The sequence below is a fragment of the Erpetoichthys calabaricus genome, chromosome 7 (assembly GCF_900747795.2).
Source record: "Erpetoichthys calabaricus chromosome 7, fErpCal1.3, whole genome shotgun sequence".
Lineage (NCBI taxonomy): Eukaryota > Metazoa > Chordata > Cladistia > Polypteriformes > Polypteridae > Erpetoichthys > Erpetoichthys calabaricus.
In genome coordinates this window covers 67,779,047-67,802,763 of record NC_041400.2, presented here as the reverse complement: position 1 = coordinate 67,802,763, position 23,717 = coordinate 67,779,047, and the positions used below count along the sequence as shown (strand labels likewise).

The window sequence follows — 23,717 nt, the reverse complement described above, 5'->3', positions numbered from 1 at the left end:
GGTCTGAAATAAAGAGCCAGTCATTAAGATAGTCTTTAGCAGATAAAATAGCTACACACTGCAGAGATGAAAAATGCAAGCTCACACTACACTTACAGTTGAATGTTCCAGCTAAAAATATTTAATCCCTCCATGCCAGCCTAATAAGCTAACAAGCTATTTTATAAATTAAATGTTAGGCATCACTCTCTGTAATAATTAAAAATCTTCATACATACATGCACAGTGTTAGTCTCTTCACCACAAAATCTTTGTACAGTATATATTGCTAATCACAGACAACAGCTTCTCCTTAGCTGTCTTAGTAACAAAAGCACATAAAGAATTGCCAGTTCCAACTACTGAAGACGGTTTTAGTTCAAGTTAACCCTTTTTCACAAGACAAAACTTTCGGTGCCTGTTGTGATGTGACTATACCATATATCACTTTTACCAAAATATTTTACATAGTAATTTCCCTAAAGCTTTTTGCCTATAAATCATCCAAGGATAATATAATCTGGGCATTGTTTGACATTCAGCTATTAAAATCATTTAATTCATGTTTAAAAATGAATAAGCTAATATATGGGTAGGCTACACACCAGGGTTGTTACTCATGCTAAGCTGCTCTCTGAACTAGGCTTCAAAGTAGCTCTTAAGTCCCTTCCCAGTTAAGCTTAGAGCCAATTTGAACATGCTCTTTTGGACAGATAAAAGACGTATAAATTCAAATATTCCGGAGTTTATAACATGATCAATGATGGGCATGATCTTAACATACCAAGAAAAAATTTATGTGCTGGAAGAAGTTGTATCTTCAGCTTCAGGGCAAGCAATAACAATAATAAATATTTGCTTGTTTGTGTAAGACGATGCTCAAACAACCCCAGCATTATAATAAAAACTGAAGACGTCCTTTCTTTAGTGTAGTGTACTTGAGTTTTAGTTACTTTTGGCTGTTCATATCACATTATATAAATTGTAATATTTGTGATTGGCTGATATTATCCTTCCTGTTCTATTTTATGTTCTCCTGACCAAATTACCTAACCTGAATTTGGAGAATCAGGAGCCAGCATGCATGTGAGATACCACCATCACTAATGACTTAACTAGAATTATAATCCACCGAAGTTATTGATATTACCCAATAAATGAACACACTATACAATGTGCATGGAAAGGCTGGGTAACTGGTAGACATAAAAAAAAAGAATATGACTTGGGTTTTACTACCAACTGAAGGCTAAAAATATTTATAAAATATTTATTTTCCCTGGAAGTGATATGGAAAGAGGCTTCCTTTCCACTGTTGGTGGCAGGCCTTTGCTTAATACATATAGCTATCACTGCACACTAACTGCTACTATTCAGAGTTACGAATCTAAGAAAAACATGCTCTCTAGTGTTCAGAGAAATATTGCAGTTTTTTCATCAAGGCCATTTCTTTTCAGACTTGTGCTGGTGCCCCTGAGCTCTTTTAGTGCTCATAGTGCACACTGTACCACTTTGATTGTAACTGGCAAATGCAGGACACGGTCACTGCCAATGTGATTTTCTTTTTTTTCCTTGAGGATTCCTACAAGACTTAACCCTTCTCTGTTTCACTCTGGGGGTGATGTTTTTACAGAAATTAAGCACTTCCTCATACTGTGATAAAAAGAAAACTCTAAGATGAGAGGCAATAATTTGTCATGATCTAATCAAATCAAACCCTAGCTACTGAAATTGTAGCCCCGGTATATTTGGTGTGGAGACCCACCTAGATTCACACACCATACCTAAAAGCACTTTCTTTGTTTGCCATGTTGTCTCTCTCTCTCTAATAACACTGCCCACTTCCTCCTATCACAGATTAATGTGCCCTTTGAAGTAATTCAACTTTAAACTTTTTCTTGGATCAATGATGACTAACACTTCAGTCTCAGGGATAGATATTCTTTGGCTACAAAATCTCAGGATTAGCCTCCACCCCTGAGTTGGAAGAGTCCTGGAGAGATCTAAAGATTAAATTTGATTAAAACGTAACAACTGAATATAACTAGAAAGAACCCCAAGCACATTGAAGAGAAAACTTCAAAATTAAATAATAATAATAATTAATAATAAAAAACCTGGACTAGATTACTATGACAAGGGTGCTGTGCAACATGACATATTTTTGTCTCTCTAGCATGACAAAGTATTTAGTCACCAACAAAAAGAGTTACATAACAACTTTATTATATTTCAAATATTACACAGAGAAACATTTTTTATTTATGAACCAGTATAGGTATAATCTTCCAGGTACTTGTCAATTTTTAAATATATATTTCTAATACTTTGTCACACAGGAAAACAGTTGAGTGTAGTAGGCAGGGGTCTGCGGTCAGTAAATATCACACAGGAATTAACTAAACTCACTTTCTCCATATCATTTCGGGGGACTGTCTGCACATTATTTTTGTGGCACACCTGCTCATCTAGCATTTCTAAAGCCTGCACAAAAGAGAAATAAATTGACTTCTCTTGGTTGAGACTGCTTCTTCACAAATTTTTGGGAGATACATGGATAATAGGAGATGTTACCTCAGGCAGGGTCATAATGAGGGACAGGAAAAGGTCAGAACAAAAAAGGATAGCAATAAGCAGTGAAAAAAACACAAGGGTGAATGAAATGAGAAGTCAGGGGCAGAAGAAAATCAAAACTGATATAAAACCTAACACTAGGCCTATTTGGAGATGCACTAACGCTCTATAAAATATTCTTTGAAGGAATTTATCTACCAAGGAATGACATGCTACATTACAGAGCCTTCGTATTGAAAGTAAAACATCTGCATATGTGCCACTCACAATCAAAAGTCATGAATTGTGTGTTGCATTAAAAAAAGATGGTAACAACCAAAAAAAAAATGAAACATGGTTCTTACAAACAGGTAAATGTTATAAAACTGTATTGAATAACCAAACGCTTTCATTTTAGGAATCCATTTCCAAATCAGATTAGAACTGCTATCCACAACAGAGATGAGAAGTGAGGGTATGTCTTTAAATGACATATTCTTACTTGATTTGTCACCAATAAGAGAGGATTAGAATTATAGACTGTAGTTGCTTCCTAACACTTACTCTATGATTATTAAGAAATTCTCATTTACTGCATTCAAATGCTGCAAACATGTCACTCACTCTCTGAAAACTACTGCCTACCTGACCACAGACATGAATAATACAGGAAATCTAATGCATGCATACCATTCTTTCTGCAGATGCACAGAACAAATGCAGCCCAGGGACTGCGTTAATAAACTACATAAAAGCATGATTGTGCTACTAACCAGAGCATTTAGTTGCTATGTTTGTATTGTGCACCATGGGATAATATGTTTTACCTTGAAATAAGAGATCTTAAACCATGAGTAAAAAAGTGGCATTTTGACTGAAATGTAAGTTAAAGGGACAAAGTATTAAAAAACTGGGTTTGAAGTGGGGTCCTCAAAATATGGAACAAGGGCTCGTCTTTTGGCTTATAATAAGGCATGCAGGAGTTGTGACCAGTTTGGGTATGAGAGAACTACTGAAAGACGACATTCCCATAATGCAGTTAACTGCTAAAGGTATGAGACCTTATGTTTGTTCTACAAATCAGTGTGCAGAAAGTTACTGCTGAACTTGATGACCGGCATCTATATAAAATGAGAATGGAATTATAACTCTTATTACTGTGGATGGCAAATACCTCGTATACACAGTACATCATTTTTGGATACTTGTTCCAGAATATTTCTTCCCTTATGTTTCAACATTGTTTTGTGTTGTTGCATTAGTTTTTCCTTACTATATTTGTAATCATTTTATGGTGTATTGTAAGTGAAATTGTTTCTCTATTATAAAAAAAAATCTTGGAAGGAGACGAGACATGATATTCTCAGAGAGACACTTTCACGTCCTTCGAGACGAGACTTTGTGCCAAGAGATTTAACCACGCCCGGGGCCAGAAATAAAAAGCAATGAGTAGATGACAAAGTAGAAAGTTGTAAAGAATTCAAAAACGTTGGCATGGTACACATGCAGAGCAGGTTAGAGATAATGAAAGTATGAAAATTCGAAAGTCTCAAAAAAATGATAGTAAAGATCGCATTAGCACAAACAAACAGAAATTATTACTCAGTGAAATAATGGAACAGTGAAAAGAGATTGAATATATTGTTCGGATTTAAATTTTAAGTCAGAGACTTGTAGATCGTCTAATTTGTGTTGCCATCAGGGAAAAGTAGTGTTTCTTCAAAATGAAGAGGCGTATCCGTAAGAATTAAAAGATTTGTTGTTTGGTGAAAGTGAAATCCCGCGAGAGAAAATTTCAAGCCATGCAAGACAAGAGCTTATGCAAAGAGATTTGGAAAAGTCCTGCCCACATAACCACGTATATGGTTCAATCATTTCTCATTTTTGTGAATGCTATTGTCAGACACATTTCTTGTAGAGAGAAAGAAACGATATTTACTCACGGGCAGTTATACGTTGCATTGTCATGATGTAATTCCAAACATGGAATCAAAATTCAATGCAATATTGACGAAAAGGTAAAAGCAAAAAGAGATTGAATATATGGAAATAGGTGATATGACAGAAGTATGTAGATATTGTTTGGCTTTAAACTTTAAGTCAGAGACTTGTAGATCGTCTAATTCATGTTGCCATCAGGGAAAAGTAGTGTTTCTTCCCAATGAAGAGGCCTATCTGACAGAATTAAAAGTTCTGTTGTTTGGTGAAAGTGAAATCCACATATGCGTGTGGCAGAGACGCAAAGTTGCTGGTGTATAGTACAGGCGGGTGGGCTGGAGAGCGAAACGAGCAGGTGGCAAAGCCCCCTAGTGTTTAATAAGAATAAATTGAAATATTTTTTTCTTTTTTAAGTGAGATTAACTACACCTGTCTATTAAGCAATATTGTACACCAGTGAAAATAAGGATCATTTTCTTCTTCATTGAAATGACTGTAAAGTAGCCTTTCAAACCATCACTTTAAAAAATAACAATAATAAAACATTAGAACTTGACGTAAAGCAACAATCTAAAAAGGAGTCTGTACACTGCAAATGCTTGAACACAAAATGGCAACCACCAATGGCAAAACACCATCACACTTTGGCATATATATGGATAGCCTGTGGCATAACAAAACAAGGTTTATGGCAATAAATGAAATCATAAATATGCATTACCCACAAGTACCAAAAAATAATGACAAAGAAAGGGATCAAGTAAAACAAAAAAAAACAGCAAGAAACAGTACAAAATACAATCAAACATTTTAAATCAAAAGAAAATGAATGCAAAAGGACAATTATTCTAGAGGTCTGTTAAGAAAGACCATGATTTTGACATTCAGGAGGCCAATAGTAAAGAGGGGCATGCTTGGCAGGTATTATAACTAGGTTTGTTTCTTGAATGTTATGTTTGGATTTTGGATATAATTTTTAATGAAAATGTCTTGTGTGCATACACATGTGCTTTTAAAGTGGATTAATCAAGGACGTTGTATTTAAATTGGCCTAGACCATGTATTTAAATTTTTCCCTATGACACAATTACAATTCTCTCACACAATTAGCTGGTGATCAAACAAGTGAACTTTACTCAGTTTCAGTTTTGTTATACTAAGGTGCTACCATGGAGCTCAATACATTTCCAAAAACAAAGATTAAGCTGTCTAAATGCTATGAAAATTCACTTAATAAAAAGGATTTTCCAAGGCTGAATTACTTTCACAAAGCAGTGAAAGACTACTTTTCTTTGAATATTTTAAACCCAGACCACAAAAGGGATCTTTGAGATCAGTGTAGATTTTTTTGTGAATTTCAGCATGTTATCTTTTGTTTTTTATCTTCCAATACAAAATATGAAAAATGTGTACAACATGTAGGGGATTATAAGTGGAAGAATACATTTTGCTGAATTTAATTCATTTGGATGATAAACGTTTTTCCATTTTTGTTCTGATTTCAGTTTAACTACTAACAATTATTTGACTAAACCAGAAACAAAATTATTATTTAAAGTTCTAACAGAATTACATAATTTGAAATTTTCCCAAATCAGACTGTGGTCATTTGTTTGTTCAGTACATTTTTAGCAACCAAAAAAAAAAAATTACACAACCAAAACTTTGATTATCATGGAATTGTTCGCATCACTCACCCTTTCAGCAATACAAAGTTGAAATATAGCAACCAAAATAAAATATCTACATTTATTTTTATACATTATTTTTTAAAATAAAGAATGATTTTCTGTGAATAAGCAAAACAAATTTAAGCATGTTTTCATGCCATAGTCTCCAAATGAGTCTGAGTAAGAATAAAGACTGTACCTGATTGGGTATTCTGAGAGGTGGCCGAGGGCCTCCCGGGTATCGAGGCGACATGAACGGCTGTGGAAAATAAATGAAGAGAAACTCAATTAAGAACAGCATGATTAGCTCTAAAGGCAATCCAGATAAAGTGTCTGTGACCTGTAAGTAAAATGTCAAGCCATCTGCACAAGAACTGAATTAAACTGATGCATAAAGGAAACGTTTAACTTGTTGTCACCAGAACTCGGGAATCTGAAAAAGAAAAAAGAATTCAGCTTTTTTGGGTGGGGTCATCATACTAAATTGACCACCAAGAGCAACATAATGTCATGTATGTACTGTATATAAGTAACCCTTTCTTAAATGTAAATGAAGCATAATGTAGACAGCTTCTTTTAAAACCTCTTATAATCCAGTACATTGACCCCATATTTACCTAACTCCATGGATGATTGTTATCACTTCAAATTATTCTCATGGCTTTTTCTGTCTCTCATTTATTAAAGTCAAAAATATACCATGTAACAGGGCATTAACTACATTTGAGAAATTTTAAACTAAATGTGGTTTATATATTAGATTTGATTAATTTACTTAAGTTATTTATTATTATTATTATTAATTAAATGAAGATTATGATGATATGAAAGTGCAAAAAAAAGTGATCTAGCTGCTATTCTAGATGTGTTATTTACATTCTTTGGCACCTATGCTTGCTCATTTGCTATTGGCACCTATGCTTGCAAAACTATTAAGAAATAATGGTGGGGTAGCTGAGAGTGAAGAAAAAATAATGAGGTTTTGTAACTACCTGACTTTATCTATATATATAGTTTCTCAGAAAGTAAACTACAAAAGGTACTGTATTGCTGAATTTTGAAGTAAACAATCAAATTAAACATAATGGTGAAAAATGCAAGAAACAGACAAGTACTGAGACAGTTGCTAGGATAACAAAAAACATTAACTGCATAAAGGCACAGCTTCAGAAACACTGAAAGACCTGTCTTGAGTAATCAACATTACTGTTATTACCAGTTTTCATATATGCTGAACTAGCAATGGTAAAAAAGCAAAATTCCATGTTAAATAATTAATAATATTACTATTGTACTGAAAATTGTTGTTTATTTCAGTTGTCACGTGGAACACAATCATTTGAACATGAGGAAGATTCTGGGCATAATGATAATGACATTGATCCCTACACCTTTGTTAAGGCAGTTTCTGTGTACTTTTCTATTATTTGGGCACAAGTCCACTTTGCTTTTACCAATACAAAAATATATGTAATTTGTAATTAAGTAAAAAAGAAATCATGAAGTTATGTTGCATTATACTCAATGTGTCAATTTCAAAATCAGGACACAAACAAATAATCAAATTATATTTTTTCAAGGAATAACTTAACAAATGAAACTGGAATTAAGTTGACAATAATTTATAAACCACTAGAATTAATCAAACAACAAAAACAAACACATCATCAGATGATAGTTCATAATAACAAAAGGAAGCCTAAACAATGTATACATAGAAAAGAACTGGGAGGTAAAGAAAAATAATGAGTGGAATTGTTAAGAATGGAATAGCTGAAAAGCTAAATAGAAGGTTGTTACCACAATGTCATAACAATCTATACAACAAAACTAAAATGAAAGTCAAAAATAAAGTCAAAAAGTCATGGATCACAACATCAAAAGAAGAACAAAGCAACTGTTCAGAAATATCCCAATCTGAAGGCAACCAGAAATCTCTACCAATTTAAAGCTGAAATTTTTAAATCAGTGACTGTTTATATAATTCAACTACATGCCCTGCTGAGACTGTAGAATGTGTGAAAGTCCACAGCTAGTTTTTATGAGCTAGAGGGTCACTTGGCCTGTTACAATTTGTATTGAAATGTATTTAGTAAATTAAGATGAGTAATCACACAAAGAGAGAGAGAGAGAGAGAGAGAGAGAGAGAAGGTTTAGGGTGAGGCTTTGCTGCTCTTCTTATTTGGAGATTTCCAATACCACTGTCTGAACACTGCATTCAGAACAAGCCATGAAGGTTAGCTGTAATAGTATCAAATGCCAAGGATGAGGAAGAATTAGTCTCTGCTCTTTACTAAAGAGTAAAATGTTATAATTTCTTTTGCAGTACAACTGTATCAATATTATCACAATTTAGTACTTTTAGTTTTATTTTATTTAGTATTTTTAGTCAAAAAATCAGGATAGATATATGTTGCTGCATAATTTGACACTGAAGTTGAACAACGGAAATGCTGTCATTTTATTTATACCATGGGTACCTTATTTTTCATTGTAAGTGAGACCATGTTCATATTGCAACTTATTTCAGTGTTAAGACCAAGCAACTATTGATCCCTTGCAGATCAACATTTTGTTGCAACTAATAATGTCTCTGAAGGCATCAGTCAGGCTCAGGCTAGAAAACTGCCAAAACATTGTTCACTTTGTTTACTCTTTAATCAGTTGTGTCAAGGGAGTGCCTGCATGTTCTGGAAATAGAAGGGACAATAATGAGTCACACACTTAATAAAGATGAAATTAAAGAAGAGGGATTGTTAGGTACTGATAATTACGTCACCTTCATTACATTTACTCTGCTTAAGTCACACTTTCTATGTAGACCAAATAGTTACCATTATAGCGCTAAGGTAATTTTTAAAACCTGTGCCTCTCTCAAATTCAACTTCAAAGACATTTCCTAGTCCTGGGCCTGTTTTGCTCCTAAACCTTTACTTTGTTTGTGAATAATGATTTTCATGGTTTTTTTTTTTTATTATTTCTGTTAGTGGTCTCGCACAGACTCTAGTTTAACTCCATGCCACTTTTCCCCCCAGAGTTGTCCATTTTCTGTATCAGATCCACAAAATAAAGAATCACTTCACAGATGGCTATGGCTGTTTAAGCATTTGCAAAACTACATACTGCTTAAGGTGTTGATATGTCAAAGACCTTCGGAGCACTGGACAGTTCTCTGTGGTTTTACATGCTGGATGTACAATTAAATCTAAACTGGAAAAAAAGGTACCACAAAGCACACATGGAAGAAAATGAATTTTTAGGTGAAAAGCACTTTGAACAAATGAGACATGGAAATATTTTTATACATTCATATTGCAGTTGCATATATTTTAAATCATTTTAAATGAAGTGTGAAGTTATTTAGGTTTGCTTTTCATTTTCAGAATTCACTTTTCTAATGTTTTGGGGAATTCTACTCCCTCGTAAATGTTACTTTTTTCAGAGGTTGACACTGTATGTAGGCAGGGCAACTCTCATTATTGCTGTTTCAGTTCTACCTAAAAAGTAAAAAATGACAGGAATAGTGTAAGTCTTTGTTTTACCTTTGTCCGATAAAGGACTAGTCTGTCAGAGGGCAGATTTTTTTTTGTTAGAAGAGAGCAAAATGGGTATATGAATTTAACATTTTTTTTCTTTCCCTGAAGATTTTCTTTTGTCATACAATTTTATAATCACTGTATGTGGGTAACATTAAATTAGTAGAGATCAAGGCTCCTCAAATCCCAGCTCTGCATCATCACTGAGAAATTGCACTTTGTCTCATCGTTCCCAGTTGCTAGGATATTGAACTGTGATGGCATAATTAGAACAGATCTTTAGTGTACAGGCAGGAGCAAAAAAAAAAAAAAAACACTCAAAGCAACTTCTTAAAGCAATATACATCATTTTATGCATTTGCATAGTGATTCAGTCCAATTCAGAGTTACAAGGGGCTGGCATCTATTTGGGCAATATTCGGAACATGGCTGGTGCTAGGGACAATCACACACTGACAGACAATATGCTCATTCATACAAGGATAATTTAGAGTCACCAAGTATCCAACCAAACATATTCAACATGTGTAAGTAAATAAAGAACCGCAATCACACAGGGAAAACATGCAAACTCTATATGGACATTAACCTAGCATTCTTAAAATAGGTCACCAAAAATTCAGGGTGAGGGTAAATGTGGGGCTCATCTGAATAACTAGGTTAACAGTTTTTTTTGTTTTTTTATACATATATACAGTGATACCTTGACTTACGAGTGTCCCAACTAACAAGTTTTTTGAGATACGAGCAGACTCTTGGCCGATTTTTTGCTTTGAGTTGAGCGCTAAAATTTGGGTTACGAGCCAGCTTCAGATACCCCACCCCACCGCTAGTTCGTGCAGCTCGCCACAGTGAACGCCGCAACATCCCGTGTCTCAATCATTCACTTTAAGCAGTTAGCTTGCAGTGGAAGCTTCAGTGTTGTGCTTGCATTTGTGCTTGCAGTTATTTTGCAAAACTTCATTTTTCCAACTATGGGTCTGAAGAAAGTGAGTGTGAAGGACAGTGCAGAGAAGAAGAAGAAGCGGATGATGTGCATTGAATTAAAGGAAGAAATTATAGAAAACCATGAACAAGGTGTGCGTGTAGTCGATTTGGCAAAGCAGTACAAGCGTAGCACTTCTATAATCTGCACCATACTGAAGCAGGAGTCGATAAAGGCTATAACGCCAGCCAAAGGGTGTTAAAATCATTTCTAATCAGCGGACATCTATCCATGAAAATATGGGTAAGCTGCTGATTGTGTGGTTGACGGAGAAGCAGCTCGCAGGAGATACCGTGACAGAGGCTATAATCTGCGAGAAGACACGAGCGATTTACGCTGATTTGCAGCAGCAGACCCCAGGCACTTTGACAGACTTGGCATCGGGCAAGCCGTTTAAAGCCAGTCAGGGCTGGTTCGAGAATTTTAAAAAGTGGACCGGCATTCACTCCGTTGTCAGGCATGGTGAGGAGCGAGCGCGGATATGAAGGCAGCTGAGGATTACCTCAAAACTTTTGCAGGAATAATAGTGGCTGAAGGATACATCCCCCAGCAAGCCTGGACATGGATGAAGGTGACATCAATGAGCTCATCGAGGAGCACTCTGAGGAACTGACAACGGAGGAGCTAAAGGACCTACAGATGCAGCAGCACATGGAGGTTTTGCAGGAAATAAGTGACGCAGAGGAGGCGGAGGAAGTTATCTCTACAAGTGAGATAAAAGAAATGTTGGGAATGTGGGAGAAACTTTCAGACTTTATTCAAAAGAAACACCCAGAAAAAGTTTCAACTTTTTCGACGGCGCTATTTAATGACACTTGCATGACGCATTTTAGAAACATTTTGAAAGGGAGGATGACCTCATTGGACAGGTTTTTTTTCGAAAACCCCTGCAGATGAAAGTGAGGAAGGTGCGGCAAAAAGGGCAAAAATCAATGAATAACATTCAGTTATTCAGTTCAGTCTTTCTCTACCACCTCCGTCAGCATCTTCAACTCGTTTGATCTCCAAGGTAAATGCTGTACATTATACTGTACTGTACTTAATAAAACCAGTTTATTGCAGTACATTCTATTGTATTGTGTTTTTATACAATATTCGTTATTTATAAGTACATTTTTCTTATTTAAAAACATGTAACAAAAAAATTACAGTATTTTTTGGGGGTCCGGAACAGATTAATGGCATTTCAATTCATTCAATTAGGAAAATTGATTTGAGATAAGAGCATTTTGATTTACGAGCTCGGTCACGGAACGAATTAAACTCGTATCTCAAGGTATCACTGTATTTTGTACATCAGCACTGTGAGTTTTATAATGGTTGATGTGGGACACATGTAAAGAGAGTGTTGAACTCCTACTACAACACCAATAAAATAAATACAAAAAAATAAACCTATGTAAAGTTATGCATGCCCATGCTAAAATAAGACTACTTTATTTTGGTTAGTTTGCATTGCTTAATGAAGTGAAACTATCCAGTTATTGTAGTTCTGAAGGTGGGAACACTATGGCACAAACTCATATTTCACATCGAATGTGAGTTATCTAGATAGGAACTGCAAATTCACTTTGGAGCAGGACTGCATTGGCACACTTGACTAATAGGAAGCTGTTTTCCTTCTCATTCAACAGAAGCATTGGACAATATTTACTTTTCAAAGCTTTTTAAAATATTTTAAATAAAACAAAGATCTATTTATTATCTAACAAGCAAACTTCACAAGAATGTACATTGCTAAATAAACAGACTTTGAAGCTCCTCTGTGGAAATTTTGCCATTATATTCATTTAAACCTACGGGAATGTGTGCATTATGGAAAATACTTTGTTACAGTTAAATGTTCATTCATGCAAGATACACAATAAGTCAAAAAGTATCTGCAATAATATATTATAAGATGTAGTAGGAGTTGCACATACATCTGGGAGCTTTGTTTGTCTAAGTCGCTGTGAGAAAAGTTCAAAGTGGTCTGGTTAAATACAGTATTAGCATGTTTTACTATTGTTACTATGGTTTCTTCCATTTCCACATATACATAAAAACAGCACTGGGCTGCTTTTTTTTTTTTTTGTGGGCTGAGACTGCGTCAAGAGTACAGATCCATAATTGATTTCCAATACAGAATGAATACATTCCGACTCTGCAAAAGGAATAGATTGAAAACAACAAGAATGCTCACAAGTGTAACTGATGAAAAACAACTAGATTGTCCATCCTCGGCCACTAATGTTGACAATAGTAAATGTGCTTGTGACATCGTTCTGGGAAATAATCATGTGGCCATTTCATTAAATGTGTTACTGACCTAGAAGACTGTTGAAAACTGATGCTAAAGTAAGCTCTTGTTTCTTTTCTTATACATATACACTTATTGATTCAACCTTGAATTTCTTTTAAAATGTTTTATTAACAAATACTTTGTACTCTAAATAAGAAAAAAGGAAATAAACAACTAAATTCGGATCAACAATGAAAGCATTATTATTAATGTAAATTTGAAGGAATGAGCTGATGCAGGTTTATGCAATCCTCTGGGATTCCAACTCTTAAATTTTGCGCTCTCCAACTGTATCACATAGTACAAAATCAACAGCAAAACCAAAAGATTCAATTTGAGTGGTCCAAAATGTTAACAGCTAAAGGTGGATCAGGTGGATCAAGAACAAACAGTAAAATTAATACCTTTTAAAGAAGGTACAGTATTTAAAAACAACGTGTTCTTTGTATAGTATTACACTGCATCACATACAGTATATACCATGCAGTACTTCCACAATGAAAAAGTCCACCCCACTTCTTGACCCTGGAATATGAAATCCTCTTTGCAGAAAAACACCAATTATTTAATATCTAAAATTATTTATAATACAAAAATAACAAATAATAATAGAAAAAGATTTACCTTCAAATTAAAAATCAGAACCCCACTGTGATTTAAGCAAATAGAATAAAAAAAATGGCATCATCATGATATCATTTTCTATTCAGAGTAGAAATTACAGATTTGTTAAAATAAGTCATAGAAAAAAGTTGCCAAATTACATTACCACCACAGATATAAAAATATATAAATAAGGAAAGAAACAAATAAAAAATATTAATACTGCATTTACAAAAATCCAAAAACAAATAAAAATGCAGTGTCAAAGCCCCAAAAACCCATATAAAAATACTAAGCATAGGGAACAAAACACAAACTCCTTATTGACAAACTAGCAATCATTTACCGCGCTCTCCCATCCTGTGATTGTGCTTTTACAAATTATTGTCTCTGTATTACTAATATGATATTTCACATTATTATGTAATGCTATCTTATTTTAAATAGAGGCACTCTTTCATTACTGTGGCAACACTTATGTCATCAATGAGGCACATGGTCAGGCACCTGTTCAGGAGAGTCATTATGGTCATGATGCTATTGTGTGGAAATTATTAAAGAAGGCACTATGCATTCTTGGGAATCCACATTTTTGGATAAAATTTAGATCATGATTATATCATGGTCAGCAAATTCAGCTTTGCTGGAATCTTTACACCTTTAATTACCTTTCATTTTTAAATATCTTGATTTTAAAGACTTGTTCAGGTTTTAATATCAGATTTCCAAGTCTTTCTGGCCTTCTGACCCTTTTTTTTTTCTTTTGAATTTAAAATCTCCATCTTTTTGTTTTTGGGGGGGTCTTTTACCATTCATCTTTCCTGTCAGGCTATCATACCAATAGGAAAAAACATACATGCCAGCCTAAAATAAACCAACTCCTGAAGAGAAAAATGACTAGAACTGTAAAATGCAAAAAGAAGAAATAGATTTGAGTAAACAAGTGGAAGCTATTAGAAGAGTTCTTCACAAGAGAAATATGTAAATTTAGAAAAAGCTCTTTTGGCCCCTGATCATTTGTCTGTGCCAAGTTTATGTGTGATAATTAGTCATTAAATACAGAAATCAACACTATAATTTGCACCACTGCATCACAAACAAGAGTCATTGGCGTACAGCCAATTTAGAGTTTCCTATCATATGAACTTGAGCATCTCTGGGATATATGATAACACTGGAGTACCTGAAAAAAATCCAAGTGGATATGTGAAGAATGTGCAAATTCTGTACAGACAGTGGTCAAACAAGCATTTCAACCTAGAATTCTAAGGTCAAGAGGTGACTCCCAGAACTTATGAGGACCACCTATGAGGACAACCAGGTCAGGCAATTTCTGATTTCCAACCTAATATCTGATTATAAATTAATCCAAAAGTACTGTGAGATTTGGCTCTGTATTTTTCATGAATATTTAATGTTATTGGATATATGTCATAAGCATTCATTTCTATGTATGCACCTGCACTTATAACCACAATATAATTTGTGCTCTTCAAGAATTAAAATGGTTGCAAGTAATTGTTGCACTTTTCCATTCAATATTCATTTCAATGTGTTTTTCTGTGTACAGAAAACAGCTGTCTCATTTACATAATTTGAGTATTGTACAGCTGTTACAATATAAAGTACAATTTATCCAGCAATTGTTTGGAACTGTAGCTACAAATGGCTTATTCTTTTATTATTTATTTTAACTGGTACAAGTTGCATTCTGTTCTTATTTCTATTTTAATGTGTAGCCACATAATGTTTTTTCTCTACTTATGAAACTCTGCTTAATTCTTTCTATTAAAGTGGGACTCTTTGTTATCATGGCATCTAAAGTGGCATGGATGGAAAAAAGTTTCCAAAACATACTTGTTTTAAAGAAGATTTTTGATACTATGATGTTGAAATGAATTCTTCCTGGCAATGGTACAACATTAAACTTCTGCTTTTCTTAAAATCCCTTAAGCTTTTACAGCATTATACAACTATTTGTAATACTTCTGTTTCACTACCTTCCTCTACTAATGTAAACCTTTTATAGCACACAAATGTATCCCACTTTATAAGTGTTACCAGGTGTTTGGATTTATATTAATTTACTCATAATTAAAGTAAACTAAAACCCACTAGAATCTAAATGATTTACTGTGCTTTTAACAGTGTAATGAATGTAAACATTATATATTTTTTAAAATGGTTACTGAATGTAAATTGTTTTTACACTAAATAAAGGCCCATTCTTATCAGTACAAATCTATTATATATTTTTCAGTTTTGCAGTTGCTGCCACAAATCTGAATCTTTATATTTAATCATGAAATATCAAGCAGATCGCTAGGTTAGCCTGCAAATTAATCTGTTCCTCCTCAGTATGGTCCAGTTCTACATAAATAGAATAGGTTGACACAATCCCATCACCAAAATACAAAGAGTTCCTTTTTGTGCTTGGGCTCACACATTGTAAGCAACTAATTCCAAAAAGTAAATATACAGAGTGAGAACATATATGAATCAGCCGATGCTACAGCAAAAGTTTTTATTTCTACATAGTCTGTCAATTCTAAATAATACAACCACAAAAAAAGTTGTGGATTGACATGCAATGTCTACATTTCACAATGTGAAAACTGGAAATGTGACTACATTTTAATGTGATAATGTATAGGACAAAACTAAGCGAAAGCTTTATTTACAAACAACAATGTTGGCACACAAAGTGGTCTACTGTATTAATAAGACTTGTAAAATGGATTCTGCTATTAAATGAACTTATTTAGTACACAGGGAGATTTATTTCAGCATACTTTTTGGGTGCATTACAGAAATAAAATGGTGCATATTATGATGAGCATAGATATGAAATTGTGCATCAAATTTAAAATTTATTTTACCACTTGTTAGAGATTACCAGAATCCAGTCACACCTCACTATGTTATACACTAAAACATTGGGCTATGGCATACTGTATCTTCATCACCTTTCATTTGATTAATTTCCCACTTCAATCTGTTTCTGCAAAGAAGTATTACCTGATTTTTAGTAATTTAAAATGCTACTTTCAGAAATGCATTGACACCACTATTAAATCAGCATCACTCTAAATGGCATTAGTTTAACTATGCTGAGCCTGCATTTATAAACATTCTCCTGTATCCATTTGGGAAACTTTTTTTCCCCCTGACATTCTGATCCATGCTAAAGAAGCTCTTTTTCTCTGATACAAGATATCAAGATATCTTATAAATAAATCACACTTTTCCTCTGCATATCCAGTGTTTACACATTGATGAAAAGTCCATTTTAGTTCTTTATTGTGTCCTGCATTTTTATATGTGCCCTTCTTCATTGTAATGGTTATTTTTTGTAAATCATTTGTACATCATAAAACAGAGTTTACAAAAAACAAAAGGTAGGGTCACTTGCTGAATAATTCTAAAATTATAACTCTATGTGACAATAAGACTCACGCAGGCCTCCAGGTCATTAATGCACTTGATTCTCCTTATTAGTTTGCTCAAGTTCAGCCTGACATAGTTGCATGCATTATGATGGTGACAGCAGCTTGATGTCGCACAGATATGAAAACCTATCAGGTTGTAGTAATGCACCTTTAGCCATACAATTTGGTTGCTCTTTTTTGCATTTCAAAATGTGACTTTACAGCAGCAATTGCATACAGCAGAAGAGGAAATTCACAATACATTTTTAACATATCGTTCAGAAACCTGGTAGTTTTGCTTTTTTTGTAATTCTAGTGTAGAAGCATTGAGCCCAAGGCAGAAAGCTGTCCTTGACAGTATGTCAATGTCCACTGCAAGGCTCACTCATGCACACAACTGTACTAAGCCAATTCAGAATTTTCAAGTAAGTTACAATGCTCATCAGTAGGAATGTAGGAGGACAACTGGCACATCTAGGGAAGAAGAAATGTAGACGTAGAGAGAAGGTGCACAATCCATACAGACAACTCTGCCACATGCTGGATTCAGACCAAGGATACTACAGTTATGGCACAGTAGTGTTATCCATTGTGCAGTATGTTGTTAGTTCACATAAATAACAGATGGGTGGCACCTTGGTACAGCTACTGACCTCCTAAAAAATTCAGGTTTGCAGACACCACTCAACTAACTTTGTGTGTGCATACTCAGAAACAAGCTGGTTTTCTTACAGGAGAATATTTGTGCTTGCTTTGACAGAACAGCAATATTCACTACAAAATGAAACTGTTAAGTAATAAAAGTGGCTGTTGTACTCTCTGTATTAGTAGAAAGGGCAGTGATTTAAAGTAAGAAAACAGAGGATGAACAATAGTCAAAAAACAGACAAAGTCAAGAAAGTCAAAAAATCAAAGCATCAAAGCTTAAAGAAAACCCTAACTCCTAGTCAAGTAGATTCTAAATAAGAACCTAAATTCAAAAAGTCAAACAACAAAGAAAATGTGAGATAAATATTTAGGATATTCACAATCTTGGACAAACAGGAAATGCACAAAAGTTTGACCTGGTGATGCAATGAATATGCCTTGCAATGGCATAAAAGCAATAAACACATGATCACAAAATGGTGACACACTTCAAAAACAAAACAACACTGCAGGAGAATGCATTCAATTTTTAATGTAGTTAAAAATAACTTAGAATGGAATAAAAATGTTAAATATGAACTCCTAAGGGTTTTATAACTCTAATTTATATACAAATCTTTTATTTAACCATGTGTCTGTGTGGGTTTCCAGTGGGTGCTTGAGATTCCTCCCACTGTCTAAAGACATGCAACACAATGCTGCATTGGCCTTAGTGTGTGTCTGGTGTGTGTGTGTGTGTGTTTTCCCTGTGATGGTCCGGAACCCTGTCCAGGGTTTGTTCCTGCCTTGTGCCCTGTGCAGCACCCCCGTGACTCTGGTCTGGATTAAGTGGGTTAGAAAATGATACTGACTTTGATTTAAAGCCTAAAATATTTTCACTAAACTATAATTTGAAAGTAAAACAGTGGATTTAAAATCATAGTATACAAATAACTATTTACAGCCATTTTTTTTTATTAAGTACTTAATAAGATAAGGTGTGGTGGTGGATTGACTTACACAATTGCTTTACAGCTCCAGGATCTTGGGTTGAAACCCGGACCAATACAGAATTTATATGTTATGCCAACATTCACATGGGCTTTCTCAATGTATTCTAGTTTTCTCCTACAGTATATCTCAAAGATGTACATGTTATGCTGAATAGAAAATGATCACAAAGGTAAACTATATGCTATTATACCATATAGCAAATGTCAAGTTTAAAGTTATAACTGCTTCCTACCCAGTGATGCTGAAATTGGCTCCAGCCCTCCAGACCCTAAATTGTTTTAGGGAGGTTAAAAAAGTAGGAAAATGGATAAAACAGATTATTAATCATTTAGGAGAAAAAAATCATTTTCAAATAAACGTATTAATTATTAAAGAATAAAAAGTGTAATTATTTATTAAAATTATGCATAGTATTCTGTAAATGTTCAACAGTCATCTGTTCTTCTCAAGGGAATTCCTCCTAAGAAATTTTACCAACAGCATATTCTTTCGACAACTTCTGAATTCAAATACTGTAGTATGAAAATGGAATTTAAAGCATTGTTCTTTTGGAAGTAAATGATTCTATTGTACATGCACATTTACAAATTTTACTAACTACAGCATTTTAGAGGTGTCTGCACTTGTTAAAATGAAATTTTTTATTTGTGTCATACTGTATCATTTCTGAAAAAAACTGAACATTGAAATAAACACGCTGGATTTTCTGATCACAGTGAGCTTTTCAGAAATATCCTGGATAGCATTAAAATTCTAGTGTACTATGTTCAGATCAATCCCTTGACATCAGTGAGTCAGTGAAAAATCCATATCAAACAGTACAAGAAAACAACATTCTTCATAAGCCCAAAATTTACACTTCTATTGGAATTTCACTGTGACAGCCTTGATATAGTGCAGCTTTCATTTTCAAATGTGACAAGCCAGCTTTTGTCTGTGAAACGCTGTCAACAGCGAAAGGAACAAAAATGTATACACTAAAGAGATTTCAAAGACGACATGCAAAAAGGTTTTCTTTAAAGATCTGATGAACGCTGAACAGATAAACTGCAGTTTGCTGCAAGGTTAACAATGTAATTTTGGTTGAGCTGTACATCAAGTACCATCATAGCCAGAAACGCAGAACAAAGCAAGTGAAGCATTTGGAGTTTCTGGCTCAGTGTGTATAAACCAGTTAAACAGTACTGTTATCCTCTGGCAGCAACCTTACATTCATTTTTAATTAACTATGTACACTATACTATATATAAAAATAATAATTGATCAAAAAATAATAAAAATAAATATAAAAATAAACTGCATATTTAGAGCATTTCAAAAACATATTTCAGCAGACATATTTTTATTTCCTAATGTGTCTGACAAAGTCTTGCAAATTGTTTTATTCTGGCATACACCAAAGCAAGAAAAATTATTAAATGGTTTGTACTGTAATGTTATTCGCATTGTAAAGTGGTACTGTGCAAAGCAGCCATTTAAAATGATGAAAGTCCAAATGAAGGAAGGAAATGTTTGTATTTAAGTAATTTCTTCCATTTCTCTCTTTAAAAAGTACCAAATAAAAATATTCCTGTAACAAATACTGAATTATTGACCCACTGAGAACCAGTTCATTTGACAACTAAGAAATGTTGCTTCTTCTGCCAGGAAGTATTACTGTCATCCTACAATTAGCACCAAGAATGAAGATTACTCTACAAAACATGTTTTCACATGGACTTGGGCTACAAACCCTTAAACAAGTAAACAGTATCACATTGAATTCACATAATTTAGATTTGAAAAAGCTAGTTAAATACCAAATTCTAGAAACAACACTGAGATCTGATCTGAGCACTAGAGAACTGGAAAATGAAAGATGCCACAAGATGAGTCTTTCAGGAAAAAAAAAATCAAACTAAATCTCCACTCATATAATTGTGTCTACTTTTATACCAGACACAGAATCTGGCTGTCACATATCAGAAGTTTGTACCATGCGGAGAAGCATGGATATGGTATGAACACATACAGGTGCAGAGATCAAGTCTGCTAAGCAGGTATTGACTGCTACTTGTTTATACATATTGTCTCAGTTTGTCCACCACCTGAAGATAAACAAATGGGAAGTATGGGAAAAGACCAAGGGCAAAGGATGGGAATCCCAGATGAGAAAGACAAGAAGTGTACTGAAGATCAGCCTCCCCACTGAGGTAAAACCTGAACACTGGATAGAGACAGTATGTTCCATCTGTTCTTGGGCTGTGAAAGGAATGTTCTCTGATAGATGAATAAAGTTATCACCATAACACTTTGAGTCCCAATTTGATAACTAGGAATTAGTAATTGAAGGGCCCATAAAGACTTATTTTGGGCACAAAACATACCATGGAGAAACCAAAGAATCTGTGTTAATCTGGACAAGCCTAGATATTGCTAGCCTGGTCTCAAAAATCAATCAATCAATCTATCTACTGTATCTATGCTATTTACAAAGAAAAAAGACACTAACCTCTAAAGCTGGTCCCCATATGGTGTGTGAGTGTTCTTCACAACACTTACACAGGCTTAGAAATGTAATCAGGTTAAAAGAAATCAGACCAAACACTTTTCTCATGGAAGCTGCATACCATTAAATGAAGCACATACAGTATATGCAGATGTCCACATGCTAGTCCGTTTAGAATTTATTGACTATACTTTTAAATGCTTGACATCTTTTGACAAGCTCAGCAATGAATGAAAAGAGGAAGACAAAAGTTCTTTCAATGACAGCTGTAAAAAGCATGTACTGTAGTTCCACCACTGACACTAACTGTAATACCCTCAAAGATATTTTTCAGACAACCTTTCACTGTTTAGTGGAAATCTTGTTTAAAAAGGGGTGTTTGAAATGCTGACCCAAACTATATTTGTGTTATCAAAATGCAGCCATAGAATTTAATTGGTAACCATAATGAGAAGACACAAATCAAAATACCATCCTGCAACCAAGCACACCAGAATTTTTATTTTGAACTAAGCATATTAATGTAGTGAAGTACTGTACTGATGTGGTGGAAATACTGTATACGCTTAAGACGTCAAGAAAAACAAGCCCTGAGCATTTAGAGCAATATGGCTAACCAGGAAATTATCTTAAGTTTTTTTCAAAAACAATAACAGTTCTATCCTTTAAGCCATCAGAAAAAAAGAAATTTCTGAAATGTATTCTAATAAATTTTAGCACAGTGTGACCAATTCACATTTGATATTATATCAGCACACGAGGCTGTAAGTGCCCCTTTCTCCATTAAATGCTTTCATTGTATTTCTGATGGCAAGCTCATGGTAATTTATAAATATTTTATCGTTTACAAGGAAATAAAAAAACCTACTTGATGGGAAAAAAAGAGAGCCTGACCCACTTGTGCTCTTCAGAATTTGCACTCTCCAATGCAATTTTAATGCCAGAAATCAGGGACTGAAGGTCAATTCTTTTGTACCATTTTGCGGTTATAGTGATTTGTATGTTCTTTGCAATGCTCCATTTTTAGATTTCCATTCACATCTTTAGAAAATGACAGTAAAAGAACTGGACAATTGGAATCTGTTAACTTGCTGATGTTTGTTTGCAGCCACAGACATACCTTTTCCTGCCAGCAGATAACAGCATTTTAACTCTTCTGTTAGACACAAACAATATATTAGTCTTATACGGCATATGAGTTTGACAATGACCACAGAGCTTTTATCATACCTTTCTAGCAGTGGAATTTGCTTTAATCTTTAACAACTATATAGCAAAGCTTCCAGCTGTTAAGGTTAAAATGTAAAATATTAAACTAAATTATATACTATTTACCTTTTGACATATCACAAACAGTTATTATCAGAATAAAAGAAACATTTTCAAATACCACAAATATATGTAACTTTTTTTTAGTGGTTCAAGAGTATGGCTATGTGGTTATAGTTACATAAGATTAGTCTTGCCTTATTAGTTACTTAAGCAACTCTGTGGTATGAAATTGAATTTTAACCCATTCAAATTGTTAAAATTAAATAGGATTTTCATTAAGAGGACATATTCAACTAAAACTCTGCAACCTATTCATTTTAATGTCCAAGATCCAGAGGTAAAGCAAATAGTAATGTGGGATTTACTAAGATTGCTTGGATGTTCAATGATATTTCACCACAGGCAGTCCCACTGCATATTGAAAACGAACACTGAGTGAGAAGCTGAACTGTTAAATTATTTTTGGCACTCAATGTGTAATGAGTGCTTTGAACATGATGTATTTATTTTGTGATGAACTATATGCTTTAACTTTAACTAGATCAATGCAGATTTAACTGATGATTGCTGTTTGCAACAGTACTTTCTGTAGAACATGAATCTTGTATGAGTATGTAACAGGGTTTCAGTATTTATGAAATTGCAACCTTGTAAAGCTTGTTTGCAGAAAATCACTCTTAACTGTTGCTTAAGACAGAAAGTGAATTTAAATGCCACCCACCACAAGGAAGAGGGGCGCATAAAGTGCAGAGTACAATCAAAGCCAAAAAAGGAAGAACTCAGGTGAATGTTTCTAGTATAAAATTCAGATCAGGTTTGTGCATTGTCTGTGAATGTGTGGGAGCTCCCCTTGATGCAGAAGATCATTTAAGGAGAAAAGTGTTTGAGTTACTTCTATCTGGCAAACATAAATAGGATCCTGTAATCGTTTTATTTTATTCAACATTGTTGAAGCCAGCATTGGTTTAATTTTCCATAATGTTTGTGAAATAGCAGGGAATGTATCATTTTGCAGGTGCTATACAGAATAATGTATAATTCTTTCCTAAATGAAAATATGTGTTTGTTCTGTAGGTTTGTTCTGTTACAGTTGTTTTTACTGGTATTTGAGGGCAACTTGGTTGATGGAGGTGCTTCTATTAACACTAGAATTACCAGAGCCTACGAAAAAACTCGTAGATCCGTCCCACCTTAAATCGTTTCACACTTCTCCATCAGCGTCTTTTGTCCTGTAAATGTCTTGATAAGCAGCAAGCAGCCTACTATCACATCTCCCACCGCCGCACAGTTTTCTCAGCTCAAATCTGTTTATCTGCGTGTCAGTTGCTTGGAGTTGTATAGAG

General features: G+C 34.2%; 1 protein-coding gene across 6 annotated transcripts in view; it reads right to left on the bottom strand.

Annotated features, from left to right (window-relative positions):
- ssbp2b (single stranded DNA binding protein 2b) overlaps positions 1-23,717 on the bottom strand; it is a 761,138-nt gene that overhangs the window by 152,288 nt on the left and 585,133 nt on the right. For all 6 annotated transcript variants that reach the window (XR_007935389.1, XM_051929625.1, XM_051929622.1 and 3 more), the window contains one exon: positions 6,340-6,399. Coding sequence is in view for 5 of the 6 variants with exons in the window: in XM_051929625.1 (XP_051785585.1) it covers positions 6,340-6,399 (60 nt within the window). In the remaining variant the exon portion in view is untranslated. The remainder of the gene's footprint in view (positions 1-6,339; positions 6,400-23,717) is intronic.